We start from the raw sequence: 22,401 nt of genomic DNA, 5'->3' as shown, positions 1-22,401 counted from the left end.
TCGCGGAGCATGGGGAAGAAAAAGGAAATTATGTCAGAGTAACGCCTATTCATGACATCATTTCCTCAGAGAAAGCAGAGTAGATCTATTCTTAATGCCTCCTATCTACCAGACCCATGAATTAATGTGGTACTGAGACACTTGGAAGTAGGAGAGCAGGGCCAATGGGCTGAAGCCATTTGAGTGGTATCTGCATTACCTCTCCTGAGTGAAGTCTCTCCTTTATAGGAAATCAGAGACTGAGGTACACCTGTTCTGCTTCTTAGTGGGGCAACCTGAGGCGCATTACTATTTGTGGATAACGTGAACCTTGGGAGGAGTGACAATAGTACCAAAAAGCTGGACTTCCATGACATTTTTAGCACTGGGGTAGAAAAGCAAGTATGAGCGGTTTTATACAGAGGAAGCCATTCTGGCATGTGCCCGGGGGATTATATGTACATATACATGGTCACTGTACCCACGACCCTACCATGGGTAAAAATTTACTCCTACCTTCCTCTGCATTCATGCAGGGCCAGAAAATCACGCAATGCACTGCCATGGGAATTTTAAACCCACAACTGAACCACTAGGGCACGTGGGACTTAGCTCTCAAATCTGAAATGGAACAACGGTGATGCGATATGACACAGCTCGCTCCAGACTGAACTTAGGATGCACTTTGATAAAAGATGGATCTATCACACAACTTGATGGTACTCATTTTATCTACCTTGTGATTGGTGGCCGTTCCATGATTGCAACCTGTGGCATACAAGTACCTAATCCCTGCAGTGGACATGTGACCCCGTCAGAGAGGGAAGCAGCAGCCACATAATACCAACGTGTTACAACCTGATGTGCAGTCTGAGGGAGCAGTGAGGCTTCGGAACACAGAGTTCGAGTGCTGTGTGCACCAGGTGCTTGCTGGCAGCTGAGAACAGGTTGCGCCGTGGGTGGGGCATGTGTTTCCTACCTCAACCTGGAACTCAGGTAAACATTGACACTTGCTCATCTGCATGGGTCTCAATTCTTCACAGAATGCAGGTCAAGGGAAGTCTGGCCTGTGTCACGAGAAGATATGAAGAGCCACACACAACTCAAAATAAGCAATTACCCTGTATACCAATTTGCTTCATGAGCCCAGGCCAGGCACAACCACCCTAATAAGCTGACAATCCACTCCCCTGGTACCACTATTAGGGCAACTGCTGGTACATTAAAAACTATCTTCCCGTTATCTCACCTAAAACTTTAATCTGGGACCCAACACAAATAGAGCCCATCCCCCAGCATCCCTCACAACACGAATGCTGCACAGCTGATGGACATGTTTGAGCAGGTCACAGGCACTACCACTAGCACAGACAATTATTTATGGTGCAATGGGTGTCAAAGCGATTGTGAAGAGGGCCAATAGTGCCGTTGCCTCGTTCCTGACCCGCAGAAAATGCACTTTTCCAAACTGGGCAAAGAAGCAACTGTGTTGCAAGAAACCTTACACATTCAGGACCTTACTAAGCATTAGCAGAATATCCTGATTTGGCTGGCAATGGGAGTTACTGGCTGAACCAGGATTACAAGTTGTGAGGGAACACATTCATTTTTGTTTTTTCACAGGGTAGACGTCCTCAGGTTGAAGCAGGCAGACTTATATGGTGAAAATCTGCATAACGAGGGAAAACATGGACATCGATGCACAAACACCAATTTTCAGTTATTCCCCATTCTTCAGGGTGGAACTTGAAATGGTTCAGTAATCTGGAACTCGATAATTACTGTACCCCAAATTATTGGTAATTGCGAGAGCGGCATTACCGTCGCCGTTTTCCAACTACGCACACCTGAACCGCTTATTTCCTTTGCATCCATCACACATCACTGGGTCACTGCTTCATTTCTCTCAACCTTTCTTCTATTTCTACAAGTTTATCTAATAAAAGGTGTGACCTCTTTATTCTGCCCACACCTCATTTGTGACCTCCTCCTTCTTTGAGGTCTCTTCAAGTTTTAATGCTAAGCCTTAATTCTGAAGCATCAGCACCGTGCAATATAAGTTTCCTGTAAAGAGGAGGTGGCACGTTTCCTAGCTCAGTGACTGTGGCGGGGGCGAAGGAACACATACTGTTTGCAAATGTAAACTATATTTCAACTTGGTAGCAAGACTGAAGTTTGGGAAAAGATGCGAGCCATTACTTCACTCTAGACTAAATCTACAGCTTGTTACTTTCTTGTGGTCCCACTGCTTCTTACAATACAGAGGGCGAATGACCGTGCTTACATGATGCAACTTGAAGAGGGGCAGGGGGTCATAAAAAAAAAACAACGCCGTCCATTGTACGTGGTTGGTCCACAGTTGTGCCACGTTTTCAGGATTGCCACTGACTAAGGAAATGTTTTTGCATGAGGTTGGTTGATCTGGAATGGAGCCGGCGCCTGTGAATCAATGTTGGACATAGTGCACCCCGGGCACTTAGAATTCACTACATGGATATACAATTCAACAGAAGGCACTGCATTAAGGCATAACCATTCTGAGAAATACTGGGAAGTAGAGGGTGTCAGTTTACAATTAGGCTTAGGAGCAGTGCAAGGTGTATGGTTAAGTTTAAGGGAAGTAGTGGAACTAACCTTAGGCTAAGACGCGTTGTTAAGGTAAGGTGTAAGGAAAGATTTAAGATAAATCCTAGAATTAGCTTTGGACTAGCATTAAGGTAAGGTTTAGGCATAGTGTAAATGCTAAATTAAAGTTATGGTTAGGAATGGTTAACAATTAGGATTACGGATATATTAAGGTTTAGGGTATGGTGTATGTTTATGGTTAAATTCAGAGTAAAGTTAAAAGTTAGGGTTAGATTAAGGCTTAGGGTATGGTGTAGTTTTATAGTTAAGTTCCAGATAAGGTTAAGCATTAGGGCTAGGTTTACACTAAGGATTAAGATGTGGATTAGGGTACTACAAAAGTGTTAAACTTAAAAGTTAGACTTAGGGCTAAGCTTTAGCATAGGCTTAGAGTTATGGTTTGGGTGACATATTGGATTAGGGCTATTGGAACATTGGAATGTTGGGTGCTCAATTGAAGACAATGAAATGGCTTAGGGCTAATAATGGCTGGTATAAGCCCGGAGCCCCAGCATTTCAAGGTCTGCCTTTCTGTTTCTCTCTTTTTAATTTAGAACATTCTACCCTCAGTGGCTGTAATGTTCTCATAGCTTTACGGTTCTTCGGTCTCTGTACTGGTAGTTAAAGGCCATCTCCCTGGTTATAAGCCCGAGCCGCAACTTGGGTTCATGGCCTTTAACAACCAATACAGCCCTCAATAGCGGGCTATAAGGCAATAGTCCTAGGGTTAGCATAACAATCAGGGTAAATTGTGATGTTATAATTAGGTTAAGAGATTTGATCGATATAAATGTACGCTTTATGTAACTGTGTCGATATGGTGGATAATCACATTATTTGAACTCGTGGTTGGTTTAGTGGCAACTCGATTTAGTGGGTCCTATGCAGTGGTACCTCGATACAGTTTTATTCTATGCAGTAAAAGCAGCGTTGGACAGCTCTGCTCTAAACATATGCGATAATAATTTCTTACCACCGACTTAATATAGTTCACATTGTTTTTCTCATAAGCAGCTCTTCCTTATTTGACAAACTTAGACATCTACTCCAGATTCACTAAATTTCTCTTTTTGACAAAGGTGATGCGACAGAAGAGGATTTGTTAGGTGAAATGTAGGACAAAGTCGATTCTGAGGGAAAAGAACGAAAACACAGCAAATGGGCACAAGCAATATGGAAAGTGGACACTAGGTGGCGACAAGGCACCAGGCACGCTGAACTTGAGAACAGAAATCACAGGTGTGTGCAAGCCCAGCACTGAACAGAACTTTAATTAGCACGGAGCTAACACTGGAGTGCCGGAAATACACATAAACAGCTTTCAGTATGTGCATGGCAGGCGAAAGTGCGACCACAGTCATCATGGCTTTCGTAAAACACACAAGTGTGCAAGTATAAAAACAAATCAAATTGCCTTGGACACAAAACAATCAAAAACGTAGGACGAGGCATAGACCGGGAGGAAGCAGAAGGGGCCATGCAGCGCTTCAAGTAACACGTTTTGGAGGTTTTAAGAACAGAAAATGTGAAAACAGCAAATGGACAGAAAGAAGTTTGGAAGCCAAACATTGACTTCTTGGGCCTCCTGCTGACAGGGTCCATTCGGAAAGGGAATACTGCACTAGTTGAATAAAGATACCTCAATGCTTAATTTGAGAAAAAACAAGTGCCGAAGCTCTCGTCAAGAAGCCACTGCAACTTGCACCACCCATTGCCCTGCAAGTGCTGCGAGGGACAGTAGGTACACACCTACTAACCATCACTATCCTACTAGCGTGACAATTCAGACTATTCCAGCCCCCCAAAGCTATAGGTTTGGCTTGGGCTGCAGGTATTAGTTGTTTTTAATGTATTTTGAATTAATAAACAATTGTTGTTGTGCTCATCCCCACATTAGAAAAACAGTGCCACTATGTGGCAGACTATTATAAGTGCAGGTGTCGACAATTAAGTGCTTGGCGGAGCACCGGAAAGCAACTCAAATTAAGCACTGCCACAGATGCTTTATTTACAAAGGGTGGGGGTATTGACTCCCCATGCAGGGGTCCACAGCTCTAAATAGAGAATAACCGGTTGGTACTCCATGTTTTATCCAGTTCCAAGGTGCAAAATCCAATCATTGGAGTACTTCTCGGCCCAGAGTTATACAGGTTTTACCATGTCACACAATTGTGCTGGTAAAAAAAGGTGAAGTGTGTACCCTAGCTATAACCCAAACTAGTACGCTCTCTGCTGATTTTGCCTGCATCAGAATGACAGTGAGACTCAGGAAGAGGACCATTGTGTTTAAATAGTGACTTCCATAGTTAAGAGTATTCTTGAACTGGCAGATGTCGTATTTTTTTTAATTGTTTTACAGAGTTTCATATAGCGCAAACTAGACCCGAATCGGGTATCAGAGCGCTTTACATAGCACAAGTTGCATTACATGAGGACACATTAATTTTATTGTTAGGCACGGGGGCATTAAGTGATTTTCCCAGAATCACAGGATGTTCAGTGTCATTGCTGAGACTCGAACCCAGTTCCCCAGATTTGAGGTCAACCACCCTAACCGTCAGGCCAACTCCTCTCCACGAGTAAAAGACACCCACAAGTGGGTCCTTCAAGGCCTCCCTCAATCCAGGGCACAACTTTTATTAGTGCATCAGGTGCAGCGGCACCATTGCTGGTGGATCTGAAGGACCCACCTGTGGGTGTCTTTTACTCTCCCACTGGGGGTGGAGAGAATGGAGCCAATTCTGAGTGCTTGCATTAGGGTACACAACACTTTTCTACACCACCTTATGTGTCTCAGCCGACAACTTCTCTGGACATACTGTGACTTTGATAAATCCATCCAGTTTCTCCGCTTTCTTTTCTATTCTCATAATTGATTAAACCAAATAAATAAGGGATATTCTGGCAGACACTTCATCAAGCAATGACTTCGTTTTTTTCCGTAGGGGACCATAAATTATTTAGTAGTTATAATACCTGTTATTTATAGTACCTAGAAACAGCAGAAGTGAGATGTGAAGCTCTAAGTCAAAAACAAGTTGCTTTAATTATTATAGGATTATTATGTATTTCCACCATTTTAATCATGGGCTGGTTTTCACACTTGCAAACGTGGAACGACCTCTAAACATTTAGGCCTCGAATTTTATGAGTTTCACCCCCAAAAAAGTTAACTGAAGCGCTGGGGTCTGGCACCAGGAAGGAAATCACGTGTACGTGCAATAAAGAGGAAAAGAGAGAAACAGAGGAGAACCACAGTTAGAACCTCCCCTTCTCTGGAAGAGGACTGCTGGGACCTTACACAGGGCCAGGGACAGAGACTGGAACTAGAATAAATGAGAAAATGACCAACTGAGGCAGGGAGAGAGACTTGCGTGGACAAAACCAGGACAACAGCAACAGGGATAGAGAACTAGAAACTACAGCAGGAGAGGCAGAAATAAAGACTGGAAACAGGAGAGTTAGGATTAATAGCAACAGAGGTAGGAACAGAGACCGAAAACTAGACAACTGGGAAAAAGCGCATCCCAGACGAGGATAAAGATTGGAAAAATGTGACATACGAATAAAAACAGAAGAAGGCATCAATGCCTGAAAGAGAAGAGGGTTGTAAAAAAAAGCAAGAAAAGTGCAAATAAAGACATGGAAGAAAAGAATAAGATTTCATTAGAGGCTGAGGAAGGAGCAGGAATACGAGCAGCAGAACAGGGAACATAGATTAAATTAGAGACGAGAGCAACAAGCACAGAAAGGCAGGAAACAAAGAACAAGAAGAAAGGAAACAAACTGCAAAATTCACCATTAGAAACATAGAGCAAATCACAGACAAGAAACAGGCACAATGGTATTTTGAGGAACATTGGTAGTGCTGTGACTTTAAAGTGACTGTCTCCCTCCCTCAACATCCCACCCCCTCGCCCTGTTGATCCCCTCGTACTGCACACACAGACCAACATCGGTCTTATCCAGCAAAGCTAGTTCTGGTGCATATATATCCCAGAATACCTCATCCCAAAACATTTCTCCTACTAAATTTGTGACAGGATATTCTCAATTGTGCCATTGCATACTTGACCCTGTCCACCTTGTGCCAGGACATTAGCAACATAGTACACGTTGTATTAGGGCATTCTCCACCCAACTGAAAACCGTGGGAGGATACTACCCGCGTAGAACACATTGTGCCTGGGTTTCCACATCCCAACACAAACAGTGCCCAGGAATTCACATCCAAGCACGAATACTGCCAAGGCATTACCATTCCAACCCAAAATGTGCCTGGGCATTCACCTCCAAGCACAGACAGTGCCTGGGCATTCACTTTCAAGCACAATAAGTGCCTGGGAATTCACCTTCAAGCACAAAAAGTGCTGGTCAATTTCCATCCCAACACAAACAGAGCTGGGGCATTTCATCCCAACATACAGTCAGGGCCTTCTCATTCCATCACACATCATGGCAGGTCATGTTGTTCTGCATACATCGTAATGGGGCATTCTGACCCGATCACGCCTGTACTAGAACATTTTCGACCCAGAATAAAATCGCTACAGACCACACTTCGTGTCAGGACAAACCCACATTTGCTGACAATAAACAAAAAGTATACATTTTAGTAACCCGTAAAAGTTTCTTTTGTTTGTTTTTAAAAAAATACACAGAAAATAAAACAAAATAATAAAAGCATAGCTTAGTCAGAGATGTATCCCATTCCAATAGCAGGTGCATATGTATGTTGAGGTGGGGAGGAGCAGAGGGGTGGGGTGTCTAGGACGAGCAATACATTCAAAAACATCCTCTTCCAATAACAGCAAAGGATAGTGCCCCTCCCAACCACCACCCGCCCCCTCCCCTTGCATCCTACTGAGGTAAGCGTTAGTTCACTCCCATGTTACCCCACCCACCCCCTCCTGAAAAAAATACGTTTGGAAAAGAAAATTGAAGAACAAAAAACCTAGAACATGTTTGCTGCGGACACAACAGGCATGCGCCCTGCGTTGGTCCTGCAGCGACGGTGGGCCCAAGGCCACGCCCTGAGCACATCTTGCAGTGATGGGAGGGTCCAAAGCCACATCTTGAGCGCATGCTGCAGCAATGGTGCCCTAAGACCACAGCCCGAACAGAATCTGAAGCGCTGGATAGAAGCTGCACTATGAACTCATGCTGCACTGAGAGTTTCAAGCTGCAAGCCCGAGGCAAATCTTGCAGCAGCTGGCACAGGATGCACCCTGGGAAGTTCTGAACCAATGCACACAGGCCACATGTCCAGGTTGGATTCTTCAGCAGCCAATACAGTTTGTGTGCCCTAAGTGGATCTTGCACCAGCTATACACGATGTGCCCTGGGTATATTCTGCAGCTGTGGATGCAGACCACATGCCCAGATGGGATACTGCCTCAACCAATACAGACCTCGCAGCTTGAGCAAATCTTGCAATAGTAGATACAGGATGCACCCTTGGTAGACCCTACAGTGACAGCTCAAAAATACATGACTCGGCTACATACTGCAGCAGCTGAGACAGGCTGCACGCTCTGGGTGAATTCTGCAGCAGTAGATATACGATGCGCCCTTGGTAGATCCAACAGCTGCAGCTGATGGATGGCCGCCTTCGGAGGCTGATACAGGCTGCATACTCTTGATGGATCCTGGAACTAGAGATGCAGGATCCACCCTTGGTGGATCTTACAGCTGCAGCTGAAAGATGCATGTCTTCAGCAGCTGATACAGGCTGCTTGCTCTGGGTGGACCTGCAACACAGATGCAGGGAGCCCTCGTGATGGATCTCACAGCTGCAACTGAAAGATGCGGGTCTTGGGCAAGATCTACAGCTGCTGACATAGGCAAAATGGTCTTGGTGGATCCTGCAACAGCCTTGGTGGATCCTACAGCTGCAACTGAGAGGTTTATGCCTTGGTTAGAACCTGCAGCTGCTGACAGAGGAAGCACACTCTTGAGTGGACCCCGCCACAGCAAATACAGGAAGAACACTTGGCGGATCCTACAGTTGCAACTGAAAGATGCATGCCTGGGCCAGATCCTGCAGCTGCTCATATAGGCTAAATGCTTTTGGTGGATCCTACAATAGCAGATACAGGCTGCATCCTTGGTGGATCCTACAGCTGCAACTGAAAGATTTGTGCCATGGGTAGATCCTGCAGCTGCTGTTATAGGAGGCACGCTCTGGGTGGATCCTGTCACAGCAGACATAGGACGAACACTTGGTGACGAACAGCTGCAGATGGAGGACATGATCCCTGGGCAGATCCTGCAGCTGCTGATACAAGCCGCGAACTCTTAGTGGATCCTGCAACAACAGGTACAGGGGACATGCAAGGGTGCCTGCAGCAGCTGATCGACGCAACGCACCAATGGCTGTTATTGGAATAGACCATGCAGGCTCTGCCCTGGGGAAATACTGCAGCAGAGGATGTAGGCTGTCCTGGGTCAATCCTTCAGTGGTTGGTAGAGGCTGTGCCATTGAGATCCTTGCAGTGGTGGTGAAAGACGCAAAGTCAGTCTGTGCCCTGGGCAAGTCCGGCAGCGATGGGCATAAGGCCGCATCCTCTGCGAAGTGCTTCAATGCATAATAAAGTGAAGGAGCTGGATTTGTTCATACAGTTTATTGGCAGATGAAACATGAGCGTCCTCAGCGTCTCTGCTGTATTTGAGGTTTTCCATCGCTTTCTTCTTTTAAACTCTTTTTTCATAGTTTTCATTTGCTTTTTTTTTCTTCCCAATTTCCTGTTTTTGTTCCCCGCGGGGGAAATAGAAATAGTTATGGGGTAGAGATTTCAAAGAGGGATAGCGCCCCACCCCGCACATTGGGCCTGAGAGTTGCAGCTTATCACTACTCATTAGACCAGAGAGAGGAGCCAGACATCTACAAAACATGCTTTTCTGATACCTGCTATCGCTTTCTGTTGGTGGATTCAGCGTGGGCAAGGGGCCTTTGAAATGCTGCATGCAATGGCGTCCTCTCCCGGGTGAAAATGAGAAAGTCGGAGATTTTGATGATCAGGAGTGGAGGTACCGCCCCACAAAGGGTCACAGTCAATTTGGCCCCCATTGCTGATGGTGGGGAAGTTACCCCCTGGTCCCTGATCTGTCCCTGTAGAAACGGAAGGGTCATTGTAGTCCCACAATAATTCCTTGAGTGGAAGGTGACCTGAAATTCAGATCGCCAGGCGGTCGTGGAAAAAGTTGTTGCAGATACCCAGGGCCCACTGAAAAATCTGGCTGATGCTTGGAGAAAGAGCGTGGGTGTGGCTCTGGAGGGAAGAGGACTCCATACAAAAACAATCCTCTAAGGAATATGTACATCGAGCTCCAGGAAAGACTGTAGTACCCCCAGTCTAGGATCAAGGGGGTCAAAGGGTGCAAGTTTAACCAAGTGGGAGGAGACAGTTGTTGAGGAACACTTCATGAGGTCATGGAGGGAACGAAGTTCTGTGTGTAGTTAGAAGGGGCTAGTGGGCAGAGGTATTCAGGCACATTGAGAGGCTGTGGAGGGACAATGGTCAAAGTGTTTACTGAGAGGTCATGAGGGGGCAGAGGTCATGGCGAATAAGGAGAGCTGGAGGTGGGCAGGGAGAGCTGGAGGTGCAGGGGTCAAGTATGGTGAACAAAGGGAAGCCCTATGTATGGTTTAGGTGTCAGTGATGCACGGAGGTCAGGAGGTAAAAGTAAAATGCCCCAGAGAGGGGGCAGAGGTCATGGACAGAGAGGTCAGAGGTTTAAAAAAGGCAGTGGTTGAGGAGGGACAGAGGCCAGGGAAAGCAGAGAAGCCATAGGGGCGTTGCAGGCAGAAATCGGGTGAATGGCGTGCCAGGGTGTGCACTGGCAGTGCAGCGTGCAAAGAAAGCGTGCATTAGAATCAGCAGAGGGCAGGGCATTTACTGCATGCTCGAAAGAGGGGCAGAGACCAGGGGTGCACTGAAAGACCATGTTAAAGAGAGAGGGTTATGAAGTGCGCTGAGAGGAGAGCGGTAGAGCGGAAGGGGTGCATGGAGAGTTTGAAAGAGGCGCGTGCAGGTCAAAGGTGCATTGCAAGCTACAGGAGAAGGGGTAAAGGTCACAGGAAGTGCAGAGAGTTTGTAAGGGGGCAAAGGTTAATTGAAAGCCAGGGGGAGGGGCAGAGGTCATGAGAGAGGGGAGGTTATGGCTGCATAAGTGGATCGCTGGGGGAGGGGTTGTTAAATTGGACTAGATGTCCCCTAGCAACAGGAGTTCAAGGTTTAGTTTTAAAAAAAACACGACTCCAGAATCAAAACATGCTCTGGAGCTCAACAATGGCTTGGGTTTCGTTCATAAGACACAGTGCAGCCTGTAGAAGAGGGCTGTCTGGGAGCAAAGGAAGCCACCACCCCCTTTCCACCCTACGCTTCGGGTTACTGCTGTTTACTTTCTAAACTCAAACTACTTTTCTACGCTTTGCTTTATAAAAAAAACGCTGGCATAATATTCTCCCACACACATGAGGCACATGGTAATGGTGGCTGAGATAATGCTCTACTGTGGTCTGAGACCAGTTGAGAAGGGTGATGGGGGGGGGGGGAAGCAAGGAGAGGCGCAAGTGGTACATTCCTGTCCCAGAGCTGGCATTCGGAGTCCTGGCTTCTTTGAGAAGTTTGGGACTCCTGATCCCAGAATGCAATTGGCTGTGGCCATTAGGAAAGTTAGAGTGTGGAGTGGGCTGTCCCTGCTGGTCACTTTGAGTGGTCACCAGAGATCAGCTGCTGGGCTGGTAGTGGTACTCAGCCCTGATGGGTAGCTAAGAGGGAGACACCTTATGAAAGGCTGGGGGAGGAAATAGCCCCCACCACGGTGTCGGATATAGTCTCAGTTGGCAAGGATTTTTGGGTGCCCGAGATGGACAGCGAAATGTAGGAAGGATTTGTGCTGTGGCTATAAAGCCATTAAATCTGGCCTATGATCTAGAAAGAAAACGATGCACGAACAAGTCAACTTCTCAGGGCCGGGAGCCCTGCCAGCCTCTCAAAGTAAAACTGAAGGTGTCTACTGTGCCTCATCACCGAAGTGAGCTCTGTGAGAATGTATTAAACAGGGGGATACCAGGTCACAGATCCCTGGGATCCGTGGTACCAACCCGAAAGTAAACCAGGCTAGGGGCTATACCAGGTCAAATCTAAGTAGTTTCTTCAACACAACCCAGATCAGATCTTGAGAGAATCCCACTGTACAAGGGGAGCCGAGCTCAGATCTAGGAGGTGTAGTGAAGGCAGGGACCTGGGTGAGATGCATGCGGTACACTCATGCAACACCCTAGACAAGATCTCACACATGCACCCAGGAAGGCATCAGGTCATAAAGTAACAACAGTCTGTGAATCACGCTCCTCTTCCTCTCAGCGGATACCTGGTGCAAAATGTCATGTACACTCAGAATGTCCAGCCCAAGATGCCGCATGGCCGGGGTGGGGAATATTTGGTGCCATCTGCAACAAGGACAAACATTCAATATGCTTTTGCAAGGAAAGGTGCAGCCACATCGAGGGTGGAGCCGGAGGAGGAAATATTTGGTGATCGCTGAAGCAAAGTGCTAAAGGGGTTTGGTTTTTTCTTTTCTTTTAGCCAGGATACTGGGTTGGTCGCCCAGCCTTTTTAAAAAAGCTTCCTGGGATCTTTAACGTCCACGTGCACGGACGGGGCGTGGTTTAACGTCTCCTCCGAAGGACTTACCTCCTATGGCTCACACTTCTCCAGTGTGGACCCCCAGTTATTGCACAGCTAGAGGCTTGGGAGCGCCCTGGCATTTGCTTATGGGATCCCATCATGCATTGCAGACTTTATTTGGATGGAGAGGGAGATAAGGTGCCTGCGGATATCGACTGTAAAATGTGTGTCTGCAAAGGTTGTGCTAAGCAGCACCACACTCGTGACCTCAGACAAGTGAGTTGTGTCCACTGACTGTGAGAAGGTGGAATACATTCTGCTAAATCAATACAATTCTAGCTTTGAGAATCAGATGCGTCACAGACCCAAGACCTCCAGGACAGGGTGAACAAGGTCCTACATTCATAACCTGCGGCTAAGGTCACTGAAATGATGCGATTCTGCAGCTGCATTTTTCATACGATTATGGATGTGCAGCACTTTGCCCAAAAATCTGTCATCTTCTGCCTGATTTATAGATTTTAACAAAATATTGTTTCTAGTTTAATCACATCAAAAGTCCCTTACAATGCTATCACTCTTGTCGCGCAGTGGCTGGTCTTTTGTTGCATGGAGGGAGGTCATCCATCAGTTGCTGATTGCTAAATGTAGGTGTTACACCAATTATTAGTTGAAACCTTTGCCCATGCAGTGTAACATGTAAAAATTGCAAACTAATACAGCTTTCAAATGTGCTGCACTATACCGCACAATTTGCCTCTATTTGCTGCTTAATTTAGCCAACTTACTGAATCATTTGGTCTTCCCCTGCCGCATAATTCCAGTGGTCCTGCCCATGGCAAACTGCCCATTGCATTAAGGGAGCAGAAAGTGACATCCAGTGGACACTTATAATATAAAATCCCCTTAAATGTAGGAGGAACTAGACTGATCCCAGTCAAGTGACCAATGAAGAGTATGACATTTGCGTAGGCTCTAGAAAAACCATGCAAAATATGGCTAAGGGCCTGGAGTAGCAGTGACTTTCAGTAGTTAGAGGTCTGACTATGGTACTGGCAGATACTGTGGGGAGAGCAAACAGACACTGGTGCAAAGATCCGGTTGTTACTCACGAATATGGCATTAGGTGACCACCCAGACAGCATCTGCTTCACAGATTCAGCCGTCAAATTTGCAAAAAAGTGCTCTATGTGCACTAAAAGTTTACATTTTCATTCAATAGGGGTCAAAGTCCTGAAATAGTGCAAATTTTGTGTAAGAGGGCCAAGACTAATTTGCATGTGGTTGGTCCCCATCTGTAGTGGCACAGATGAGCTAACAACAGTTGATTGGAATGCAGCTCAGAGTGATTACAAGGTGCTGAGATTCATTCAATAATTCCATCCTTCATATTTTGTGCTGAATATTGTTCTTTTAAAAGGCCATTAAGGGTCTTTAGATCTTCCATTTTCTTATATCCCTCAGATCCACCATTTCCCATCGGTCTGGATCTGAGTAAGAACTGCAGAGGCCACTTGAAACTATGCATCATTCTCTAAAGAGCCCTCTACTGAAATGAGCGCTGTAGGGTACTCTAACTCCAGAAGCATAGGCTGTCGCTCTTGCGACGGAACATTAACTAAGCCTGCTTGTCTTCGTGATGGAACAACCAGAGCCACAAAGGAACCTGCTGGTGCCAAAATCGCCTGCGTGGCCAACAATGGACGCTTTCCTAAAAAAGATGTCGGAGCCTAAGCAAATAAGGGGCCTGCCTGTACCACAAGGGGTGCTGACTGTCCTACGATGGACCCTGGCTCTTTCATAATGGTGACTGTCTTTCTCACAAAGGCACTTGCCAGTCCCATGATAAAGCCTACCTGTACCTCAAAGGATTCTGCATTTCCCCCGATGGAGGCGGACCATCTCACAGTGGAGCCTGTTGGTCTCACAAAGGTGCTTCCTAGTTCCACGATGGAGCCCGCTCGTCCACATTACAATGGAGCGAGCCGGTCGCGCAAAGGTGCTTGCTTGTCTGATGATGGACAGTTGCTGATCCATGAAGGAGCCTGACCATATCACAATGGAGAGGGTCTGTTTTGGGGAGCTCCCTGCCTGTTCCATGAGGGAACCTGCTCCGCTCAATGAATAAACAGGGCTGGAGAAGGAAAATGGCCTCAGATCCAGGAACACGTTTGACGCTCCCCTGGTCATGCATTCTACTTCCATGTACGATTCTATGGCTGTGCCGGGACAAAGGAAGTGTGTCAAAGGTGCTTAATTAGTGGCTATACCAAAGTGCTTTTAAATTTAAATCCTCCTCTTTTGGGGTGCATCACACAGCGAAAATGAAAATCCAATTGATTGTCTCGGTGCATAGAATTTCATGGCGGACATATACAGAATTCTGGGGTTCGGTGTGATGAGGAAGGTTGGGGGATTCTATTTCCTATGAACGTTTTTGGTCTTTTTTGCCATGAGAAGCTTTGCTTCAGAGAGACCAGGCTAAATGACTCTAGGAGCCGTCTGGGACAGGAAGTCAATCCTATTTTATGTTGTTGTTTTTTGGGTTTTTCATTTTTTATAGAGTAAAAATAAAATATGGGCGGGGCTTGGCTTAACTTTGTTTCCCAAATTAAAAAACACAAGACTACAAAAATAGTTAATAAGACGTGGAAAAAACTCATTTTGGTGATGTTAGCCGACTTAGTGCCCACTGTGCTCGAAGGCTTGTCACATAGGCATGGAAAGGAACTGCTAAAAAAAATAAAACAAAGATCAGAATAGTAGAGGATTTTGACAGCCACCTTCCATTTGGGGTATTTCCCATTACTGAAATGGAGGCACTGGTGTTATTACTGTAGTTTCTATATTACTTAGGTAAGAAAGTGTGATGCTTTATCATTCACCAAGAGATTAATTATCATAAAGATAAAACATTAGTTTCTTTTGATATTAACCCGGTGTTCTTACCCAAAAATATGGAAACTGCAAATCACAGGCCAGGCTGCCATTGTAGCAAATGGGAGTGCCCGTATTTACAAGATGGCTGCCATGCAGCACAGGGTGTCAATGTCAGGAAGGTGTACACTGTAGCCCCCATGTTTCTATAGTATAAGTGGCCTCTCCTAGCCTCCTTCTCGAATTAAGTAAGCAGCTATTTTTAATGCTTAGCTCTCTTTCTCCTGATGCCTTGTGCAGGACTTGGGGTACCGGGAAACATGGGGAGGGTGTAGTGGGCTTCATCAGCAACTCTGTAGAAAGTCTTTTAAGTCTTCAAGAGTCTTATTTTTGTCTTTAAATAAAAACAAAAAGGAACCCTTCCAGAAAATAAAAATCCAAGAAGGGGGGGCAACCCGGGTGTTTCCACTGGGATCCTCAGACTTCCTGATCTTCGAACACCTCAAGGAACAGAGGTGGAAAGAGCTCGGTGGGGCACTCCACCTTCATGTGCAGGAAGCGGCTGGCGTGGCAGGCCCCGATCATGCGCAGGTCCGTCACCTTCATCAGGAGCTTGGGCCAGAAGTGTGGAATGTGGTGCTTCCGGTAGTTGATGTAGTGTTCGAAGGCGAGGAGGTAGGTCTCTTGGCATTTCTCCACCTTGTCGACGCAGGTCAAGCCGGAGCGATCTGAAGTGAGAAAGACAACCAGCGTCAGTAGGTACCCAAGAGCAAGTAAAAAATACAACAGGCAATAACAGGCATGGACTAGACTGCTGTCTGACTCTGCACTCTTATAACGAATAAAAGCTTAAAGAGAATGATTTTGTAATTTGAGTACTGACTGCTCTCTTTATCTTATTCTCAGGTTGGTGGGCCCCTGGGACCCCTATATCTTACTTTGGATCAAGTCCTACAGGAGACCTTAATTTGCTAGAGCTTCACACGTTTTCATTCATACAATTTCCTCGTAGTAGGGAAACATTATTTTTATACTTCTTAAAGTCACTCATTTTTCTTGACAGAACCCGCAATCCTGTTCTTTGACATGTTTCTTTGTCCTGGTGATGACCCCATAATAGCTGCCGAGTTGAAACGTTGTTGGCTTACAAGACAATAACACTAGGAATCATATGTATAGATAAGACATCTAGAAGAATCCTTATTATACCACCCCAGTTACGATTGTACCCCTGGGTCTGAGGTCATTCTTACTTTGTACCTATTTCCACATTCAGTACATAACATTGCATTTGGAATCACCTGAAGAAGTAAGTTATGAGATTTATGGTTTCAAGTTGCATTTTTTATCTTGACTTCCACCTTAATTGATTTATTGCTGTGATATACTGACTGCTGCTCTATGTTTATGAAACCACAATAAACCATTGTGTTATGACAAAGTCTTCGATTATAGCACAGGGTTTAACTTTACTGCACATGTTCAGCTTTCAGCCTGAACAGTACTCCATGACTAAGTTCTGTGCCTTACTATTACTATACCAATACACCAATATCTTTACTACATATTTACAGCTAGATGCCATGACACTGACACACACATAAACCCATGTGCTTTAATCTCATCTTCCAGCTCTGCTTCTTGATTTATCTGTACACTTACAGCCATGGTCCTTCCCATACCCTGTACCCTTACAGCCACGGTCCTTCGCATAGCTACATACACTTACATCACTGCGCCTCGTCTTAACTATACACTTATAGATCTAGTGCTTACCTTAAATGCGCATTTACAGCTTTGCAACTCAAATTCACTAACCCTTCAGATATTCAGGACACTGCCTACTTGGCCAAGCTCTTTACTCTGCAGGCTTAGCACAGGGTGACATATCCACCTGCCAGGCTGATAGGGGAGGGGGAGTATGAGACTTACCTGAGGACATGAGCAGCACAGCCTGCAGCAGGGCCACCTCTGTGTCATCCAGATTGAAGGCTGAGAGTGACTTCCCGAGGTCAAAGATGGCATCTGACACCACTCCTAGACCACCGTTCTTCAGCTGCTCCCGCTTTACTGCCATCTCCCCACTTAGTGTTAGCGTCTCACTGTCAGGGTCGTAGCGCACCGCGGCCCGCAGGGACATGATCTCCATGCAGCACCCCTTTAGGAGGATAATCTGATCTTCACAAGGCAGCTGGGTGAGAAGGAAACAGGACAAGACGGTGAGAGTGGTCGAGATGTTGACCAAGGCTAGACAGCGATTAGGCAAAACTGAAAGTTGGAAGGCAGTAGCAGGAAGAGTGAGGGTGAGTGACATGGAAAGGGAGGTTCAGACAAGTAAGATTGCTTGGGGCTTGAGAGATGGAGGATGAGAGTGGGTGTGAGGATGACAGCGGGCAAGATTGAGGTGGAGGAGACTGTGTGAGCAGGTGAAAAAGTCTGGTGGAGCAGCGAACATGCGGAGAAGATGCCACAGGATCAGGACGACAAAGTCAGGGTTAGAGTGAGAAACAGGGTGAGGTGAGTGAGAAACAGTAAGATAGTAAAAGGGGTAGGTGTGTTGGAGATCATGGATATTAAATTAGTCAAACAGAGTTGAAAGCATACATATGGGTGAGAGTGGACACCGAAGGCGCGCCTAAGGCAAGCCCGTCTGTGCCCGTCCGCGCCTGGACCGCGCCCAGTGCCAGAATCCCTGGCCCCCACGCCAGTGACGACACGAGACTCCGCTACGACGCCAACTCCCTCACCGTGCTAAACAACGGACGAACGCCCAACTGCCACATAGCTGCACCCAAACGCACCCACGGCCCCTTCACCTGCCGAAACTGCACCTTCACCTGCACCAACGACGCCAAGACTCCGACAGCAACAGGACCCAACCGACTGAGATGCATCCTGCTCAACACCCGCTCCGCACGCAAACACGCTGTCGAGATCTGGGACCTACTCACCACCACATCTCCAGACATTGCCTTCCTGACCGAGACCTGGCTGAACGAAACCTCCGCCCCAGACATCGCAGTGGCTATCCCCGCCGGATACAAGATCTCCCGCAGAGACCGCGCCAACGGAGTCGGAGGAGGAATCGCCATCATCCACAAGAACACCATCAAGATCTCCACAAACACCGACGACACCCTCACCACCGCCGAACACCTACACTTCAAGATCCACTCGGACCCCAATACCACCCTCAGAGGCACCCTCATCTACAGACCACCCGGCCCTCGCCCCCAATTCTGCAACTCCATCGCCGACCTCATCAGCACGCACGCACTGACCTCCGCCAACTACATCCTGCTCGGCGACCTGAACTTCCACCTGGAAAACAACGACAGCAACTCCTCCACCCTGATCGACAGCCTCGCCACCCTAGGGCTGAAACAGCTCATCACAACCCCGAAGCACAGCGCCGGCCACACCCTCGATGCCATCTTCTCCTCCAGCCCACACGTCGCCTACAGCCACACGTCCGACATTAAAGACCGTCAACACCCAGCTCACCCGCTACCTAGAAGACAACAACATCCTGGACCCCTCCCAATCTGGCTTCCGCAGCAACCACAGCACCGAGACCGCCCTCATCGCCGCCACAGATGACATCCGAATCCTACTGGACAATGGCGAGACAGCAGCCCTCATCCTCCTGGACCTCTCCGCTGCCTTCGACACCGTCTGCCACCACACTCTCCGCACACGCCTCTACGACGCAGGGATCCGAGATAAGGCCCTGGACTGGACCACCTCCTTCCTCACCAACAGAACCCAGAGAGTCCTCCTCCCCCCGTTCCATTCGGGAACCACCAAAAACATCTGTGGCGTCCCGCAGGAATCCTCCCTCAGCCCAACGCTGTTCAACGTCTACATGGCGCCACTGGCACGCATCGCCAGACTTCACGACCTCAACATCATCTCCTACGCCGACGACACCCAGCTGATCCTCTCCCTCACCAAAGACCCCCCTCACCGCCAAAACCAACCTTCACCTGGGGATGAAAGCTGTCGCAGACTGGATGGAGGCAAGCCACCTCAAGCTGAACACGGACAAAACTGAGATCCTCATCCTCGGACCCAACCCCTCTGCATGGGACGACTCGTGGTGGCCTCCTTCTCTGGGAACCCCCCCCGGCACCGACCGACCACGCTCGCAACCTAGGGATCATCCTCGACTCCAAGCTCAGCATGACCGACCAAGCCAACGCAGTCTCCTCCTCCTGCTTCCACACCCTCCGCATGCTCCGCAAGATATACAGATGGATCCATACTGACACACGGAAGACAGTCACCCACGCCCTCATCAGCAGCCGTCTCGACTACGGAAACGCCCTCTACGCCGGAGCCCCTTCCAAACTCATCAGCATACTCCAAAGAATCCAGAACGCTTCTGCACGTCTGATCCTGGACGTCCCACGCAGAGACCACATCACCCCGCACCGAGAGACCTGCACTGGCTCCCCGTCGACAAAAGAATCACTTTCAAACTCATGATCCACGCATACAAAGCCCTCCACAAGACCGGCCCAGAATACCTCAACAGCAGACTCTCCTTCTACGTACCCAACAGGACACTCTGCTCCGCTGACCTCTCCCTGGCTACCGTCCCACGCATCCACAGAACCACTTCCGGAGGCAGATCCTTCTCCCACCGCGCCGCCAAAACCTGGAACGCCCTCCCCCTCCACCTGCGACAGACTACAGACCTTCCGGCCTTCAGAAGACTACTCAAGACCTGGCTCTTCGACCACTAGCTGCAACTCCCCTCCCCTCCCCCCCACCCACAGCACCTTGAGACCCTAGCGGGTAAGCAGCGCGCTTTACAAATTCCTTGATTGATTAATTGATTGAGAGTGTGTGGCAAGTAATAGGAAGAAAAACAGAGAGAGTGGGCGAGAGGTTCAAGAAAATGAGAAGCTGAGAGGCTGATAGCATGTGAGCGCAGCAAGAGTGGGAGGCAAGAAAGAGACAAAAAGGATGGGAGAGTGTGAGGGGGGAAAAGAGTAAGGCAGGTAAGAGGCTGAACGACAGCAGGTGAGTGTGCGCGACACAGGGTGAAAATGGGCAGGGGATCAGAGAATAGGCAACAGTGGGTGACAGACAGGTGCAGGCATGAGTTGGTAGAGGGTCTGGTTGTGTATGTGAGCGAGAAAGCATCCACGATGGCGGAGTGTGATAGTAGACAAGAGATTCAGGTAGGGAAATGTGGGCACTATGGTGACAGGGCAGGGTTATTTGAGCAGGTATAACAACATTAGCATCAGGTGAAAGGTGCTGAGTGAACGTGGTGGGGATGACGTGTTCAACAGACATCATTGGGGTGGATGTGGTTGAGCAGATACACTTGGGTGAAGTGGGTTGAGCAGACTCACCGATACCCCTGCACTCAGCAGACACACGGTATCGGCGAAGAGGTTTGAGTAAATGAGAAGAGGGATGAGCACTCAGCAGGCATACTGGGGTAAGGTTGGTTAAGCTGTGTCTCACCTGCTTTGAAGGAGACACATGGGTGGGGTTGATCAGACTAAGACATGTTGGTGGTGAGCCTGTGTGAGCAAACACGTCATTGCGCAGACACAGGAGTATTGGTGTGAAGTAAGGTGTAGTGAGTAGACCCATTGTGGTGAGATGAGCAGACATATTGGGTGGAGGGGAGCTGAGCAGTCAGACTGGGGTGTGGTGGGTGTGTTGGCATACTGTGGTGAGGTGGGACGAGTAGACCTGCTGAAGGCGATCTGGGCTTAGCAGACACACTGAGGGTAGAGGTGGGTTCAGCAGACTTGGCGGGCTTTGTGCAGGAAGAGGAGGTTTAAGGGAGGATGAATTCAGTTCATCAGGCACAATGAGGGCAGATCAACTGGTGCTGATGCGACGGCGACAAGGTGGCTGGGTGGGACACGCACAGAAATGCGGTAAGAACGAAGTGGCCAAATAACATCAGTGCCAAATTTGCACCAAGCTTGAACCCTACTCATAAGGCTTAAAATGTTGGCCAATAAGAAAAGGTAGAGTCACAAGTGAGCTTCCCTTTCAAATACAATGTGCGCCGATTTAAAGTAACACATGTTCTTTCTGATGAGCCGTATGACCCACACAAATAAAGTTGATCTCAGTGCAAATCGATGGGGATTTCAAGACATATTTCGGTTTCAGCTCATCAGTATTCAGGAACAGACCACAAGCCAGGTACACTAATATTTGTATTGCCAATAAAGAGTACTTTAAGAGTTCAAATGTGCGTGATAAGGTAGAGTAACATTCTTATTAAGAATCATGGCTGATAGCCAGTGTTCTAAATCCCCAATATCAACCGGTTCCTATTAGTCGTGACTCCCATTATCAGACTGTTTTCACTGACTACTGAGAAATAAGAACATAATACATGTCAGTGGAAGTGTGCCTTTTGAGGCACACTAATTTTACCCAAATGAATGCTTGTATCAGTATTTACAAAGTGGAACCTACCAGTCGTACCCTTCCACGCTGCTTAGTACGTGTGGTGCAGACTCTGGGGCCACACGTTTGTCTGCTCTTCTACATCCGATACAAGTTGCCATAGGTGTGCGCCTCCGCAAGCACATCTGGTAGTGAATGGCTGCACCATGGTGCCATATATGAAGGTTAGCCAGCATTTTACAGCACCAAAGGTGCCACAGACGCTTATTGAGGGGGGCTTTTTTGCCAGGAAAAAGCTGTGATCTGTATTTAAGACAACACAGTTTTTGATGGACATTGGCTTTAATTCTCATTGCCTTTTTAGTAGGTGAACTGCACGTGTCCCAAGATACATTTTTATTTTTCTAAATTTGAAACCAACACAAACTCTGGATTTTAAACACGAAATTCATTCCAATCGTATAAAAGGAATTCTCAGCAAAGTGTTATAAAAGATGAATGTTTGAAAGTGCAGGGCCCTTAAATTAAACTCAATCAGAATGGAAAAGATGCACTGCTTTGGACTTTCCCAAGCATCTTCAAAAGAGTCATAGAAGCTTGTTTAGCCAACTGGAAGTTTTGCATGGCCCCTCTGTTGTATTTTCTGCAAGCCTCTGGCACAACTTACCTCAGAAAACATAGGTAATTTTTTGGCAAAGTCCACCACCCTGGTGATGGCCGGGGTGATAATTTTTGTAAACTCGCTGAACGCCTCCAGGTCCACCTTGTCCCCATCTGGCACAGACATGGTGCACTGTCCAATGGCATCAGGCTGCGGAGAGAAGAGGGCAATAAGAAATTGGGTTTTGGGGGAGGGGAGGAACAATGTTCATCAATTACTACTGAAGATCTTCCT

The 22,401-nt window shown here is 47.4% G+C and overlaps 1 protein-coding gene across 3 annotated transcripts in view; it reads right to left on the bottom strand.

The window, feature by feature from the left end:
- Window positions 1-3,837: 3,837 nt before the first annotated feature.
- Window positions 3,838-22,401, bottom strand: part of THRA (thyroid hormone receptor alpha) — an 869,330-nt gene continuing 850,766 nt past the window's right edge. For all 3 annotated transcript variants that reach the window (XM_078645685.1, XM_078645686.1, XM_078645687.1), the window contains 3 exons: window positions 22,174-22,317; window positions 17,049-17,307; window positions 3,838-15,844 (listed from right to left, as the gene is read on the bottom strand). In XM_078645685.1, coding sequence (XP_078501811.1) covers window positions 15,594-15,844; window positions 17,049-17,307; window positions 22,174-22,317 — 654 coding nt within the window. In that variant the 3' untranslated portion in view covers window positions 3,838-15,593. The remainder of the gene's footprint in view (window positions 15,845-17,048; window positions 17,308-22,173; window positions 22,318-22,401) is intronic.

The sequence above is a fragment of the Lissotriton helveticus genome, chromosome 5_1 (assembly GCF_964261635.1).
Source record: "Lissotriton helveticus chromosome 5_1, aLisHel1.1, whole genome shotgun sequence".
In the NCBI taxonomy this organism is placed as follows: Eukaryota; Metazoa; Chordata; class Amphibia; order Caudata; family Salamandridae; genus Lissotriton; species Lissotriton helveticus.
The sequence above is the reverse complement of the archived record's forward strand: the minus strand, read 5'-3'. Positions and strand labels throughout refer to the sequence as shown.